General features: G+C 43.9%; 2 protein-coding genes and 1 non-coding gene across 4 annotated transcripts; 1 reads left to right on the top strand and 2 right to left on the bottom strand.

The window, feature by feature from the left end:
• Positions 1-34: 34 nt before the first annotated feature.
• Positions 35-9,623, bottom strand: lpcat3 (lysophosphatidylcholine acyltransferase 3). 2 transcript variants are annotated; one of them, XM_078094984.1, is made up of 14 exons: positions 9,472-9,623; positions 9,201-9,333; positions 6,889-6,996; positions 5,918-6,024; positions 5,358-5,451; positions 5,070-5,107; positions 4,129-4,307; positions 3,866-3,974; positions 3,676-3,762; positions 3,183-3,346; positions 2,627-2,774; positions 2,142-2,297; positions 1,560-1,703; positions 35-1,445 (listed from the first exon to the last, which is right to left on the bottom strand). In XM_078094984.1, the coding sequence occupies exons 2-13, from the start codon at positions 9,283-9,285 to the stop codon at positions 1,584-1,586; spliced, it is 1,395 nt and encodes a 464-aa protein (XP_077951110.1). In that variant the 5' UTR covers positions 9,286-9,333; positions 9,472-9,623; the 3' UTR covers positions 35-1,445; positions 1,560-1,583. The 2 variants fall into 2 exon arrangements, with proteins under 2 accessions (XP_077951110.1, XP_077951111.1); XM_078094985.1 differs by lacking the exons at positions 9,201-9,333; positions 9,472-9,623 and adding an exon at positions 7,737-8,363.
• On the top strand, positions 9,495-15,295 carry tpi1b (triosephosphate isomerase 1b). The gene is made up of 8 exons (XM_040165839.2): positions 9,495-9,634; positions 11,438-11,750; positions 13,563-13,686; positions 13,781-13,865; positions 14,024-14,156; positions 14,295-14,380; positions 14,465-14,552; positions 14,646-15,295. The coding sequence occupies exons 2-8, from the start codon at positions 11,642-11,644 to the stop codon at positions 14,762-14,764; spliced, it is 744 nt and encodes a 247-aa protein (XP_040021773.1). The 5' UTR covers positions 9,495-9,634; positions 11,438-11,641; the 3' UTR covers positions 14,765-15,295.
• Positions 10,158-10,214, bottom strand: LOC120811250 (U7 small nuclear RNA). The gene has a single exon (XR_005710323.1). It is a non-coding gene; the product is annotated as a U7 small nuclear RNA (small nuclear RNA).
• Positions 15,296-15,400: the final 105 nt, after the last annotated feature.

Raw genomic sequence — 15,400 nt, 5'->3', positions numbered from 1 at the left:
GGACACACTTACACCCAATAACCAGAGTCCTTGCTTGAAATGCAGCATTTTAATGAACATTATAAAATTGTATTTGAAAATCACTCCCAACCCACCCAGAGTCCATTCCAAGTTGTTTTACTTTGTACATTTGGTAGGAATAAGGCAAAAACGTAGTCTCTTAACATAGCAATTCACATCAATTAATAATCACCGTGTCGTGTATAAATATTACTAAACTCTGCGCCGCTGCTACAGTGAGGTTTGTCCTCTCCGTGTGTGTGTGTGTGTGTGTCAGCCTCAGCGAGAGGACGGCAGCAGAACCGGGTCTTCCTCTAGCATGCTGTGGAACAGACAACACGGGCCCCCACCATAACCAATTGAAATAAAAACAAAACGAAGTGGCATTCCCTCAGAGGGATCAGATGCATCTACTTCACACTTCTTTTAAATACCGCCTGCTGTTTTGAACAGAAGAGCACAAGTGAAACACATTTTGTTCCTTTTGCTTCCAGTTCAAACTCCATTTTAGAAGAAAAAAAACAAACACGTAATTTACAGAGATCAGCACGTAGGATGAACCAACATGATCAACTGCTGGGACTGTATGGTTGGGCAGTGCGCAAGTGTCCTTCTACCTCTGTGCATTGAACAGCTCCGGGACCCGGAGAGACGCAGGAGTGGAGCAGACTGAGCAGAGGGAAAGGAGTAAACATGGTAAGAAAAAGGAAAGACATCCAATGGAGGAAAGGCAGGAGAACAATGCTAATCAATTCTTGAAATCCCAAAGCTACAAAATGTTCTTATTCATAAAAGCTTTTAAAACTTTAAAAACCAAAAGTACAGTAGAAACATTCATTGATACAAGGCCATTTTGAGTTGGGGATTATTGTACAATGTGTGATTTACAGTGCTCGTATGAAAGCGGCAGGTTTCCATAAACAGCCCCTCTGATTATTATCATCATCATCATCATTAATAATATACCTCAACTATCTTTTGGAGGAAGTCTTTTTGTAATAAAGAAATTGCCACATAGGCTGGCGCTGTGCTTAAACCTCTTGTGAAGTCTGCTGCTGCTTAATGCAGGTGGTAGACGGAGAGAAATGGAAAAAAAAAAGCCACAAAGACGGACTCTGAACCCGTGACTGGTGAGTGCAATTCTGTGTCGACAGCATGTAAGTCTCTCAAGTTCTCCAAGTCCAACGTTTCTTCACCAAACAAAAAAGAAAAAAAAAAAAGAACAGGAATTCACCCTTGATTGCCTCACAGTTACCCCATGTGGCACGATTTCCTGTAAACATTTCTCAGAATGTTTATAAAAACCTTCCCCATTTAAAACACAAAAATATATAGAAATTTATTTTTACATGGACATATATATTACTAAAGGCATTAAAATATTTTCCCATTCTGCTCCTTGAAAGTCACAGTTCCCTTCAGTGGATATTTTGCCTTAGACAGACCTGGAAAGAAGAAAGAAAAAAAAAGATTTCAATAGTAAAAACATTTATTTACAGCTTTGTCTCCAACAGCATTATAACTTGACCACAGAGGGGAAACGGCCTGCTCCTGCTCACCATGCCAAGTTTTAGTTGCACGTTTTAATCCTGCTTCGTCGGGCTCCGTTCCTTCTTAGGCACCAGCGCCTTACGGATATATGGCAGGATTAAAAAGGCTAGGAGGAAGAATACGTGACCACAGAAATAGATGGACGAATACACCTGAAAATCAAAAAGGCCACAGTTAATAATTCATTAAATCAAAACCAAAGGTTACAGCCACACCTGGTCTCTTTTTCCTCACCAGACACAGTGTCTGTGGGCCACCTGACCCCCGCTGCTCTTTACGCCGCTTCCTCCCCTTTCAGGTCACACGTGTGCCTCCCTGAGCCCTGGTGTACAAACACTCTCCACTTTCCCACCCCAGATCGACCGGTGTGACGGATCGCTCCACCCATCTCTGAAGACCATCTTGCTCATGGCGAATTACTTCGTACCGTGAACGCCACATTTGTGATGTACTACAATACGACGATATAATACAAATAATGTTCCGTTGATTCTGTAAATACAGCATCTTTGCTAGACGGCTGCTCATCGTGAATTGAGCATACACTCAACCTGTTAAAAATAAAAGAGCAGAATGAGGATTTGTCTTACCTTGAGCCATTTGTCATAGGTGAAGAGGCAGAAGGGCACAAGGGGGTAGCCCATGAAGAGCCAGTGGAGAAACTGCTGGACTACATAGATGAGGGGGTAGAGTGCGCTGTTGGCCAGCTTCGACAGTAAGGGACTGTCCCTCACCAGTGCCAGGGCCTGTCACATACAGACAGACACGTATTTCAGAACACTTAAATACAATAAAGCAACGGTTATAGAATAAATCAACACCACATTGTGACTGTGGACCATAATTAATTAAGAGTACATTCAGCAGTGAGGTGCATGTGATCAATGCTATTTAATGACAAGGGTCTGTCTGTCGTGAATAAGTTGAAATTGGTTTGTATAATGTGCAACGTGCAAGTCCAGCCATTACTGAGTGACTTCAGCGTAGTACCGATGGACCCGTATAGACTGATTCTTGCACACAATGCTAATTATTGTTCCCCATCCAAACATCCTGCCGTGTGTTTGTAAGGTACCTGTCGCTCTACAGTGATGATAAAGAACTCCATCGAGAAGCAGAGGAGGTATCCGGAGTGAAGACCATGCCAAAAAGTCAGAAAGAGGAGTGTGGCCACATGAGACAGGGACTTATTGCCCAGGAACTTCAACCGTTTGAAGACATGTCTTAAAAAAAAAAAAAAAGAACACATCGAGTTAGCGGTTTTAGATTGCTTCACTTTGACAGAGAAATCTGGGCAAGGGGAGTCAAAAAAAACATAATAAAAGCGCTACCGCTGCCTACATGGTAAGCATTCACTCACCTGGAAGCTCTTGTTGCATAGCAACTGAGGTTATATTGAAACATTTCCACAACTTTACATCCTCTTCAATTCAATGCTGGTCCAGACTCTGTTACAATATCTTACAAAAGTATACACACATTGGACTCAATACCGTGTTCTTTTTTCTTACAGCTTACTTACTGGTGACACACGGAAGCGTTAGCTGTAGAGTGCCAAGTCAGAGGTACATTCAGTAACTGCTTTCTTTTCTACTGTATGTTGAATATTGGACTGGACTGTTTTGACTGACCTGGCAGCCCAGGCGTTTGTGTTGATGTTGAAGGAAGAGATGGTTCCTCCAAACAGTGGTGTGGTTTCAAAGACCCACACCTTCATATTGGCACAGGCATCCCACTTGTGCTCTCCATCCACCACGCCATTGTAGCCCAGTCCAGATAATATACATACACCTTCCTGTAACATAAAAAAAAAAAAGAATAAAAAAAAATTTAAAAAAGGAAGTGTCATTTGCTGATGACGGATTCCAACTTGAGCCACCAAACCCTTCTAAACTGTACCTGTTAGTTTGGGCTGGTCAGGGTGTGCCATGAAAATAATCTAAGCATACATGTATGCAAAGGTATGTGACGGGTGGGGTTTCACGGTTAGTGCTCCCTTCCCTTGTCAACTGAGGTTCGTCATGTGACGCAACTTCATACAAATCAGGCTATTCCGAGAACCAGATCAGTTGGCTGTCGTCACCTTTTCTCAAACACGGACTCACAGACCAAGAGGTGACTTACCGCTATAACCCAACAGCTGACATATTTATACAGGATGATTTTTGCCCAAAGCAGAAGGAACACACAGCGATACCAGAAGGGCTGAGCCTGTGGAAAAGACAGGGTTTCATATTTTAGACACAATGCCTGGCCGTACTTTGAATACACTTGAGCATACAAAGATTATTTTTGAACATTTGGTCGTTCTTACATCATACTCATCTGTTAAGAAGTAGCTGTCTGGGTAATAGGGACTAAATATTGCATATATCACCAGGCAGAGAAAACCCAGAGCAAACCTCTTCGTAGCCGGTAGAACGCTGTGAGAGAATGAAACAGTGAAGATGGGAGATGATGAGATTAACTGCAGGGCTGTAAAGGCAGCGCAGTCGGCCTCGTTTTATGGAGATCAAACAAACAGCAACAGTCTTCCTGCTCATTTTTAGCACTCCATATTTTTCCTTGCGCCCGTACCTGTTCGGAGGCTTTCCGGGGCAGTCGCTGAGCTCGCCCGCCACCAGCTTCTGGTAGCTGCGCAGTGTAAACTGAGGCCCCACCAGGAAGCCCCCATAGAAGTAGGAAAAGCCGCACACCTCCAGCAGGGAGGGCACAGACGGCAGGGCTGAGAGCTTCTGCTCTGAAGTCAGCTGAGACTGGGGTTGGAGAAAAAGGAAAAGAGGGCAGAAGTCATTTAAAGGGTCAGGATGTGTCCATCACAATCTAGACCGACATGAAACATGAGATCGTATTAACCAGATTTATCATCAACACGGATAGAAATGTAAACACTCATTTCAAGCAAACCAAAGACACTGAAATGAAGCAACATACAGGACGGGTAACAGCTTTCGCTGACTACTAGCTGCTTTAGAGAGTAACCAAGCATGCTACAGAGACAAGGGAGGAGAGGAGAGAGAGAAAAAAGGAAAAGCTGCTCAACTAACAGAATACTATTTATACCATAGACAGAAGCTAAGACACAACAAGGACTGACAATCGCTTTAAAACCTCTGGTCATGGTCTATGTTATGGCCGACTCTCATCCTTCACAACCAATGCAAAGGCGTTCAAGCGCATCTATACTTTCCCACGTCAAAGAGCAATTACATTGGAAAATGATATGGATGTGTTTGAGCAGTTTTATCGTGAGAGTATTTTTTTTTTATTAGAAACTTGAGACAGTTCATGGTGGCATCAGCGGCATTAATGCATGCTTTGTGAATACGCCCCAGAATGCAAATATCCCTCTAATCATAAAGTTTTGTGTTGTTGCCGTTGTTCCTTTTAAAAAAAGAAAAGACCCTGGTAACTTTGCATTTGTAACCAACGGTGTGTCGCCTTGCAGTCGCACAACACATCAACATGCAGACAAATGATCAAGCAGGCAAAAGCAAGAGAGAGATCAACCAACTCACTGGTTCCTTTCCGCCGTCATAGTAATCATATGACAAACCTGTAATCAGAAAATGCAACTGGTGTCAGAACCTGTTAGGTGGATGTTAGGGGGACTAACGCTGTCATTTAAAAACCAAACACTATTAAGCATGCAAAGGCCATTCGAGCAGTTTATCAGTGTTAATCTATCACTAGAGTAAAAGGGAAAGATTCCAAAAATGGCAACAGGAAGATAGTCAAATGACAAAACATGTGTTTTTATGAGACAATTGGATTTGTCAAGCAGAGGAGTGCTGAAGTCAACTCACCAACCAGTTTGAGTGTGAGGACACACTGCGGCATGGTCCACTTGATGTCATACTCCTCCGTCGCTGTGTAGTAATACCCTGCCAGCAGGTATACCTGCAGAGAGGACAAGACAGCAAGTTAGCACACCTCTGCATTAACCCAACAGATGTGCAAGTAGGACCAAAACACATCGCAACGTGCCGGCCATTAGTAACGTAATCACACCCACATTGTGTGTAAAAAAATGTCATTACCGCCCTTCTTCAAACATGAGCAATTAGTGCAAAAGCATGCAAAAATAAAACACTCCCACAGAGGAAGCATATGACATCTAACAATTATTTTTTATAGTGGGTCTTTTAATACATGTGTCAAAGGGGGGTCGGCATGCAAAAGGCAATTACAGGAAATTACAGAATGCAGATGAGGAAATTCAACGTCAGACTGCACAGACTAACTAGCAGGCAAGCAGAACCTGAGCCAATGCAGTAAAAGTCATATAGTGGAGAAAAGAGGGCGTGGAAAAGGGGAGAAGAAAGGGGGGGGGGGATATCTTTTTTTTTTTTTTTTAAACATTCACCATTTGAAAGGTAAAGCTGCTCAGGACAGTTGTTACCGTCCTTCCCATGAGCCTCAGCATCAGGAATTGGACGAGGACGCATAGTGCAGAGTGATAGATCTGGGGGCCTGGGAGAGCAAGAGAGAGACATGGGAGAAGAGGAGGGGGTCAGTCAAGAGTAACCTGTAGAACTGTATATAAAAACAGCAGTTTTTCCTCCTCGGTTCAGTATTGGCAAAAATGGATATAGAACAACAAGGAAAATCGACAATATACTGGGGATTGCTGTAGACAAAAGGTTTAGAAGGAAGAAAGGGTATTCCACGAGGAAAAAGATAACCAACAGACCTGCTGTAAAATCCAAGTGCAGCCACAACAGAACAAGAAAAGAGAAAGACATTGATGTTAGCCGCCCGCGTTTACTCCAGCCACTCACATCCATGAGGAAGCTCAATCCATTCATTCTTTTATCGCCATCTGCAGCAGCATGTGTTAAGATTGTTGTCACTTTGGCAATATAGGGTTTGCTAATCAATGACATTTTTATCAAAACCTGCAAAACAGTCAGTGGTTCCAGCTTCTTAAATGTAAATACTGCCGTTTTCTTAATTCCCAGGACCGATGAGACAATACAGGGCAAGTAAATGGATTCCGAACAGCAGTGAGATATGCTGAATAGAAGTATACAAGAATATTTTCCACCACCTTGTGGTGTTGGACGAACAGAAAATAAAAGATAGTTTTCTATCATAAGTAGCAAAGAGATTTCCATTTGAGAAGCGGGAAGAGATAAATATTTACCATTTCGAAATTGAATAAAAATATGTAAAATATGCAATATGCACCACCAAGAACGAGGAACAAGACAAGTGATCACTAATGTTTTTTTTCGGAAGATAAGATTGCATTGAAGAGAGTTTGTTACACATTGAGGAAACACAATTTCTGCGAGTCTACGGCGAACTCGCTGCTCCTCCTCGTCCTCCTCTCACCAAAGTTGAATGCTGCCAGAGCCAGTCCAGAGAACGTGTGGAACAAGTGTATGACTGTGGCGGGCTGGTAGAACAGGAAACGCCGGTAGACCAGAGCACAGGGATAACCTGCAGGACGGGAACAAAAAGGAAAAGTTTAACAAAAAGGTCTTCCTATCACACCCGCTGATGAAGAACATTGACCTTGTGGCATAAAACATATGGCGTTTGCCCGCGTGCTCACACAGACACACACAGTAGCCCGTCGGCACGCGGCGAATGTGGAATCTCAAGGAGAAAGATAACTGCCTTCAGCGGGACGACGGAAAGGATAAACATTCCGCTGTGACCACGGTTAGATTTTGATGCACAAGTTAATTCCAACTGCTACATTAAAAAAAGAATTTGGGCGGATTATAATGCGATTCTGGAGTAATATTTGAAAATAATTGAGCTTGAATGTAATCTACAGTATAACATAATTAAACAGCATGCCTTTAGAAATTAATTTAATTTGTACTGGAGGGGGAAGACCAATTCCCTGAAACGCTCTCCTCCCCAGGACAAGCACAAGCTCTGTAAAGAGTGTCCAAGGACAACACCGATGGAGCATATTAGTCTTTATCATTGACGTCCATTGTCCCACTAAAAGCACCGTGGCAGCGGACGACATGTACCTTCATGATGATGAAAAGGGGCTGAGTGGTATATTTTGAATCAATGTTTCACATTTACCAGCCTGATGCCACAAATACTCACTGGTACACAGTAACACTAGAATATTCATGGTCGTCTCCTCTGTGAGTAATGTTTTCTTGTGGCGTCCCGCTGCTTAATAATGGTTTGCCTGCTTAAGAAATGAAACTTACATCTTCTTGGTATTTGGTTTGTCGCGTAGGGGAGAGAAATGGAAGTCCTCAGAGACGGAGCAGCTCATTCTTTTTACCCGCATGGTGTTTGTTGACATTAGTGAAATACAGAATAAATGTAGTTATATCCTTTGAAAACGTTTACATCCAAGAAATCCAGTAAGGAGCTGCAGTTGTGTGGCATTCGTCTCCTGATTTGCTTGTGCACACAAGTCTTAAAAAGAACACGCACACAGGATTACCATGTAGTTGCTTTTGCAAAGCAGTTTACTGACCAAAGCTTAAATCTACCGTCCACGTACAGCGGAGGAATTGTTGAGGCTTTCAGTCTCCGCTGGTGTAGGGCAAAGGCCGTTATTACATGGAGGCCACATCGTGCGAGACCCACAGTGGGACAAGGAGCGTGCCACGGGCCTACTCAGCGTTTTTTTTTTTTAAGACTTTAGCGGACTCAAAGGCCACGTTCAGTCTATCGCTTTGTTGGTGTGAAGCAACACAAGAGAGACAAACAGACGTGTCCATGTGTCAGCCCAAAGTTCAGAGAGGACAGCGTGTAGGACGCCCTTCCCCTGCCACACAATGACACACACACACACACACACACACACACACAGGACATTCAGGCCCCGTGGTCCTTTGGTAGCCCCCCCACCCCCCCAACATGTGTTAAAGGCACTTCTCAAAAACAGCAGATCTCGAATGTGCTCACGTTAATGAAAAATACATTCAAACCCCCCAGTGTCAAGGGGGGGGGTTATTTTGCCAGTCTGTGCTCCTTATTTGTGTTTTTAATCACATATTATCCCTGCCCCCCAACAACATAAGAGACGATCCTCTTCACTGAGGCCAGGCTCACACGGGCGTGATAATCCAGCAGCCAGAAAACAATGCCATCCATGTTTAGAGGGTCGGCTTTGGGCAGCTAACTGTCAAGCTAACTTGACCCAGCTGTCCAGTGAGTCAACGCGAGCTCAGTGCAACGTCAATATAGTCAAAGGGGAATGGAAGCGAAAGTCGACAGCTGACAATATCTGACACCAAAACACCCCACCTGCCCCCCCAAACACGAGAGCACCGTCATGCCGGTTGTCAACGGCCACAAGTTACGCGTTGTCGCGACAACCCAGCCGCGGGTCGATGGTTTTAATGGAAGGGGACGCGGTCTTCTGAAGCGTTTTGAGGATGCGCAACTTTCATCGATCGGTTCGTTAGTGGTTCCTTTCGCGTGACTGTTGATCTAACGCCACGTTACATAAAACGGCGGTTGCTTAGTGCACCTGGTTCCGAAGCCTGTGTGTGTTTTTGTGTCACAGTTGAAAACCGCCAAACCGAAACGCTAGCGGTGCTTGTCTCGGTTAACACGGAGCGCTTACAAAAAAAAAAAAAAAACTTCCCACCCGCGAGATCGACAACGTGTCAGCCGGCAAACCTTTAACACCTCAGGCTACCCCCCCTAAAACTCACCGATTAAAATAGAGAGAAGTAGTCGAACCGCTGGCTCCGGGGCAGCTAGGGACTCCGACAGATTCTCCAGCAAGGGAGCCGCCATCTTGCTTGTGGGCGGAAACGTCTCTTCGCGACGGTTCAGTGAACTCTACTGACTCACGGGAGACATGCACACGCACACGCATACACGTTCACGCGCACACACACGCGCTCCGTTTTTAAAGGGCCGCGCCACGGTTCAACCCCCCTGCAAAGTTAAACCTTGTTCTCCTGCTACGTTCCTACTTACGGCTACTTTTATCTCTAGCGCGCGGCCACGAATACGGTGCGTGGCTGGAGATCGTTCGGGGTTTGTGGGGTTGGCAGGTCCGGTCCGATGTAAGTGAAGCAAACCAGAAGACTAGTGCAGCGGAGTGGGTGAAGATTAACCAGATTAACGCTGGACGGCGGAGGTGGGCCCCCTGGTGACGACTCACAGGAACAACAGGACGGAAAGGGAATTTGCCATTATTCAAATTCAATTCTCATTAAAACTACTTTCTAAAACGTTCAACCTCTAGACACGCAAGTATATGCTATTTTAGAAAGTGTTGATCGTGACAAAATATCAACAGATAAACGGTAGAGATCAGCCGAGTTGTATGAACAGTATCCTAAATTAAGTTTGTGTAAAGGTGTTATAAAAACATACAAATGCTGCCCCTTTGAGGATGAACGTGATATTCGCGACGCATACTAGTTAATAATTTGTAATGTGTGATGATTAATTACATTTATTAAATAAGTGATCGTAAATTGGAGTTTCAAAGCTCCGCTTTACTTGTTAACCGTTACTTCGCACTTTGCAGTCTATCTTGATCAGGATATAAGTTTACTTGGTCATTATTACGTAACGTTAGCGTGTTACTGCGCGTACGTATGATTCATCACTGCGTTAATATGTGCACGACGTATTATTGGTTTTTGACAGACATTGAGGGCTTCTCTTTACGAGAAACCTACTAGAAAAATATCTAAAGAGCATATAGATTCCTGCTGATCACACGGGAGCCCGGCAGTACTTGTACACCGAATGTATGCCTCATCTCCACGGTTTCATTTTTGTCACCAGTCACAACAAACCAAGTAACTACCATAATACCAAGGTTGCAGCATATTATTATGACAAAATGTATCTCAAACAAATCAAAATATGCACATAAGAAGATATGTTCTACTTATTTCTTGGACGCAGTGCAAACTGGGTATGCAAAACAGACGGAGAACCCTCCAATCAGATATCTTCAAATTGCGGCACCGCCCACGACGCGTAAGAGGATTGTGGGACTTTGGTCGTCTCAGCCAATCAGACGGTGGATCGTCATAGCGTCGGCCTCCCTATCACAGATCACAATGTCATTTTGTATAAATGTGGTCAATGATGCAGTTTCTGTTGTTACCATTGTCAGAATAAATACATGTTGATTAGTCTATGCATTTAGAATCACAGGTGTTACATCAGCATTTATAATTGTTTATTTGACACAATTAGCGTGGCTTTGATTGATAATAATTACCTGTTAAGTAAACAGGAAGTTGTGATTCAATATTTTTTTCTGAAGTGATTTAACTTGGCAGTTTCAAAACTGCACCTAAAAATCAGTTATTTAGATTTGTGGAGAGAACAGTTTATTTTTTAGCTTTAATGTCTAAAGGACCAGCAGCGAAGCAAACATGGTTCCGCTGGAATGACGGGTGTAGAAACAAATGAATCCTATTCCAATTATTGTATGGAGCACACCTGTCCAACCTTGTTTAAGATAAAGTCATTATTATCTAAATATAGATATTATGTTCGTAAATAGCCCATCACTAGTAGAAGCCTTGTGAAAATGATTAATTATGTTGATTTTATCGCTTGCAAATATATATAAGAGCCCTGTAGAGCCAATTTAACATACTTTTAATACTACTGGTTACATTAGTATTGCATATCATATGTTTTCTAATGTTAACAGTAAATAACCACTATAAGTGTAAAATAAATTCAGCAGATTATAACATATACAATATTTCCCTCTGGAGTAAAAGTACGAGAGTACCTTAAAATAAATATACATTGTTATATTGCCACATTTCACACAAAGGCATTTGTCATTTATGCTTATCTGCATTGTTATTTTTGTTCAGCTAGCCCCTTATAACAGTTAGTCCTTGTATAGGAAGGTTTTACACAGAGCACTTGAACGCGGCATGCCTCTTTCCCTTCCTCCAAGGTGGAGACGCGTTTACGGGCCGTCACCGTAAACCAATGGAGCCGGCGGAGAGGAGGGGTTTAACTTTCCCATGTTCATAAATACTGTGAGCTGCTCTTTACCCACACCGCCGCCCTCACTCCAGGAAAGATAGACGTCGCTGGCCTCGTTACCACCCCCTCCGAAACGGTTATTTCTCAGCAAAACCTCAAGCAAATCGCAATCATGAGCAGGAAATTCTTTGTTGGCGGAAACTGGAAGCTGAACGGCGACAAGAAGAGCCTCGGCGAGCTCGCGCAGACCCTGAACGCAGCCAAAGTGGATCCTAACGTCGGTATGTTTCAGGTTCATCAGCCGTTACAAGGAATCCCTCCTTTTTTTAAATGTATCACTTCAGCCACTTGTTTTTTTTTTGCTTATCAGCACGGCATTGATTCCAGCCCCCGTGGCTACTTGCTCGTGGCGTCGTTTCCTCATTGAAAATCAACTGAATCCCTCGGACTCAAAATGGCTCGTCCATTCAATAATTCAATGACACCGCGGACACGCAGCTGCTCAGTTTTGACCTTTTTAAAAAAAAAAGAATCATGTAGATATTTGTTTTTAACCGAATAAACACCAAGCCCCGCGCCGTAATGCCTAAAATGAGGGTGGGTTTTGCAGCATTTGATGGTGGGTGCGCGTTTGCAGCCGCACGTAGACCAGCAGACGATGTGCGCGTGCATGGTGCATTCAGGAGAGGCCGCTCGCTAATGAGGTCGCTCGTCTCCCATCTGCTAACCAAAGAAGATACGGTGGCCTGTTGTAAGCTTCGCTTGGTTTTATACGGGGAGTAGTTGGAAGGCAACAGATGACAATCAGAAATGTCCGTAAAGTAGATCTTGTATAAATTAGAGATTTCATTCCGTACACTTAATACAAAAAACGAGGCATTGGAGGTTGATTTTGTTGAGGCCTGTTTCTACTCTGGCATCCACTGTCACAGAGCCAGTTGTTCTCCTGCGAAGTTTATGTTCTGCAACCTTAAATGTGGTGTACTGTCACTCATTTTAGGCTCTTAGTTGTCACTATCCTTGCACCTTCCTCCATTAATGAATCCTTACAGTACCACAGTGAATCTTCAGCAGACTTTTCCCACAGTCTTTTTATTTTTATTTTTTTTCCAAAGTTCCCACTCGACTGATTCTCTTTATATGTTTGATATTTAAACTCTGATCGTCCTTCTCTGACCTCTACAGAATGCGGCCATGTAGGCGACCTTTAGGAGGCTGAACTCTGACCTTTTTTAACGCAGTGAGGCCGGGCCAAGGCTGGGAAGCAATGACCTTTACCAAACCAATAATAACAGGTTTAATATAGACTCTACTAACGCTCAAGATATTTTCATTTTGAATGTCAGTGTCTTCACTTCGCTGCACTCTGGTTAAACCTTGCAAACCAGGTTGCTGTTTGATTTGTTAAGATCATTATTGAACGTTATTTTTGTAAACCTCACCAGAGAAACCGTTACACCATTTATTTTGAGTTTCATGATAGACTTTGGCATTTGAGTGGCTGTGGACATTTATATTGACATTGCTTATTTGGTTGGATGGACACATCTGGTGTTTGCTTCCAGTGTTACTGCAACAAGCATTACTGGCGTGAGTGAGCCTATAGATCTATAATTTATTTAGGGGGAAATTTGTAAAATGGAAAACCATAGTTGTGACTCTTTTAAACCTCATGTTGAAAAAGATTGATCTGAATTTGTCTATTTAGTCTCCTGGGTGTTGAAAGACTTTTGGATGCAGGCCTTGCACTTTGCAACTGTTCAGTGGTTAAACATGTCGTCCGTTAACCGACCGCTTCAGGCTCGCGTCATGGAGCGGATGGCTTAGTGGTAGCTGTAGTCCTGTAATCACTGTGCCGGTGGTTTGTATGCATTTTCAAGGAATATGAGCAGTGTATAAAGTGTTGTAATTATCCTAAAGCAAGAACTCTAATCCCCCTTATTTAGGTAGTTCATCTTTTAACTAACCAAAAGTAAATCCCAAACTAATATTGAATCATTTGTCTCAAAATACTTTTTGGTTTTATGAGTAACTCTTGAGCACCAAAGGGGCTGCAGAACCCCCTAACCATTGTTTTCTTTGTCTCCGCTCAGAGGTGGTGTGCGGCGCTCCTTCGATCTACCTGGACTTCGCCAGGTCCAAGCTGGACGACAAGTTTGGGGTTGCTGCTCAGAACTGCTACAAAGTTGCCAAGGGGGCCTTCACCGGGGAGATCAGGTGGGTCGTGTGTCCATCAGAGGAACAGGACCTCTGTCAGGTGCAGAAGCCATCTTTAATTGATCCCTTCTATTCTATGTAATTCTGTCTTCAGCCCTGCAATGATCAAGGACTGCGGTGTGAACTGGGTGATCCTGGGACACTCTGAGAGGCGCCACGTCTTCGGGGAAAGTGATGAGGTAATTCTGGATGACTTGATCTTCCCTTTTGCACCAGCTACATTGGCCGCAATGAAGCGGCGCGCTGTACAGGAAGAGTTGCGTTCATCAAGTGAACCAAAAAGGGCGCCGTTCCTCCGTCGTGCACTCTGTGAGCAGATCTTGATGTGTGTTGTTAGCTCATTGGCCAGAAGACCGCCCACGCTCTGGAGTCCGGTCTCGGCGTCATCGCCTGCATCGGCGAGAAGCTGGACGAGAGGGAGGGCGGCATCACGGAGAAGGTGGTCTTCGCCCAGACCAAAGTCATCGCAGGTACGCGGCCCCTCGCCGACCCGGAGTGTAAATGTTATAATCAACGTCTCTGGGGCAATTTCTTTGCCAGCTACAGTGCAGTGGAAAGCAGACTTTGCGAAATATGAATTCAAGTCTTATCGCATGTCTCTCTCGCAGACAATGTGAAGGACTGGAGCAAGGTTGTGCTTGCGTACGAGCCAGTGTGGGCCATTGGCACCGGCAAGACGGCTTCCCCGCAGCAGGTAAACACTAGCAACCACTGCAAATTATTACCGGAATCTCTTATAACTCGTTGTAATGCACCCGTTTTCTGAATGATGTCTCAGGCTCAGGAAGTTCACGAGAAACTGAGGGCCTGGCTGAAGACCAACGTGTCCGAGGCTGTAGCGAACTCCGTGAGGATCATCTATGGAGGTCAGGCGGCGTGACGACATGGCGCTTGTCGTCGTGTTCTTAATTGGCTTTCCCATGTTTGGTCTCTTGCTATGAATCTCTTCTTCTCCTCAGGTTCTGTGACGGGCGCTACCTGCAAAGAACTTGCTTCCCAGAAGGACGTTGACGGGTTCCTTGTCGGCGGAGCCTCCCTCAAGCCGGAGTTTGTCGAAATCATCAACGCCAAGGCATAAAAAAAAATAAAAAGTGACCATGTCCGGATCAGAGGCCAACTCCATTGATACAATAAAGTTCCATCATCCCTCACACTCAGCACTTAGTCTTCTTCCTGTTTGTATTCAGTGTAATGATGCTATACCCCCGTTTTTTCCTTATTTTAAAATTTCTACCATTTTGTTGTGACTAGGGGACAGCGTGACGCGTGCACTGCAAACTAACTTTCACACCATCTGCTCAAGCTATAAAGACTTACAATTACACCTTGAGATGGATGGCTGGCCCACACTTTTTACTTAGTTTACCAACTTTATTTTGTGTAAACAGTGTCACATATTTTGTTCAGTTGGATTTGTCTTTAATATCCATGTCTGTGGGTAATTATGTCCTGTGGCTTTTACCTCCTCGTAGACGTGTGTGTGTGCGATCCCCCTCGTTCATTGCCTGCTTTGCCAAGAGGGAAGCATCCATTTCATGTTAATCACTGTGTCATGGCCGATGGGTATACGTGAGCAAGGCTGTAAGGTGAAATAAACGGTTTCAGTGTGTTTGATTGCTTGTGCTTGTTTTATTTTCCAGGCACCAAACTCTCACACAGCAGTGAGAGACGAGTGTAACGGGACATTACATTGTAAATCACAGATTTTTGCAAC

This window comes from Gasterosteus aculeatus, chromosome 20, assembly GCF_964276395.1.
Source record: "Gasterosteus aculeatus chromosome 20, fGasAcu3.hap1.1, whole genome shotgun sequence".
Lineage (NCBI taxonomy): Eukaryota > Metazoa > Chordata > Actinopteri > Perciformes > Gasterosteidae > Gasterosteus > Gasterosteus aculeatus.
The sequence above is the reverse complement of the archived record's forward strand: the minus strand, read 5'-3'. Positions and strand labels throughout refer to the sequence as shown.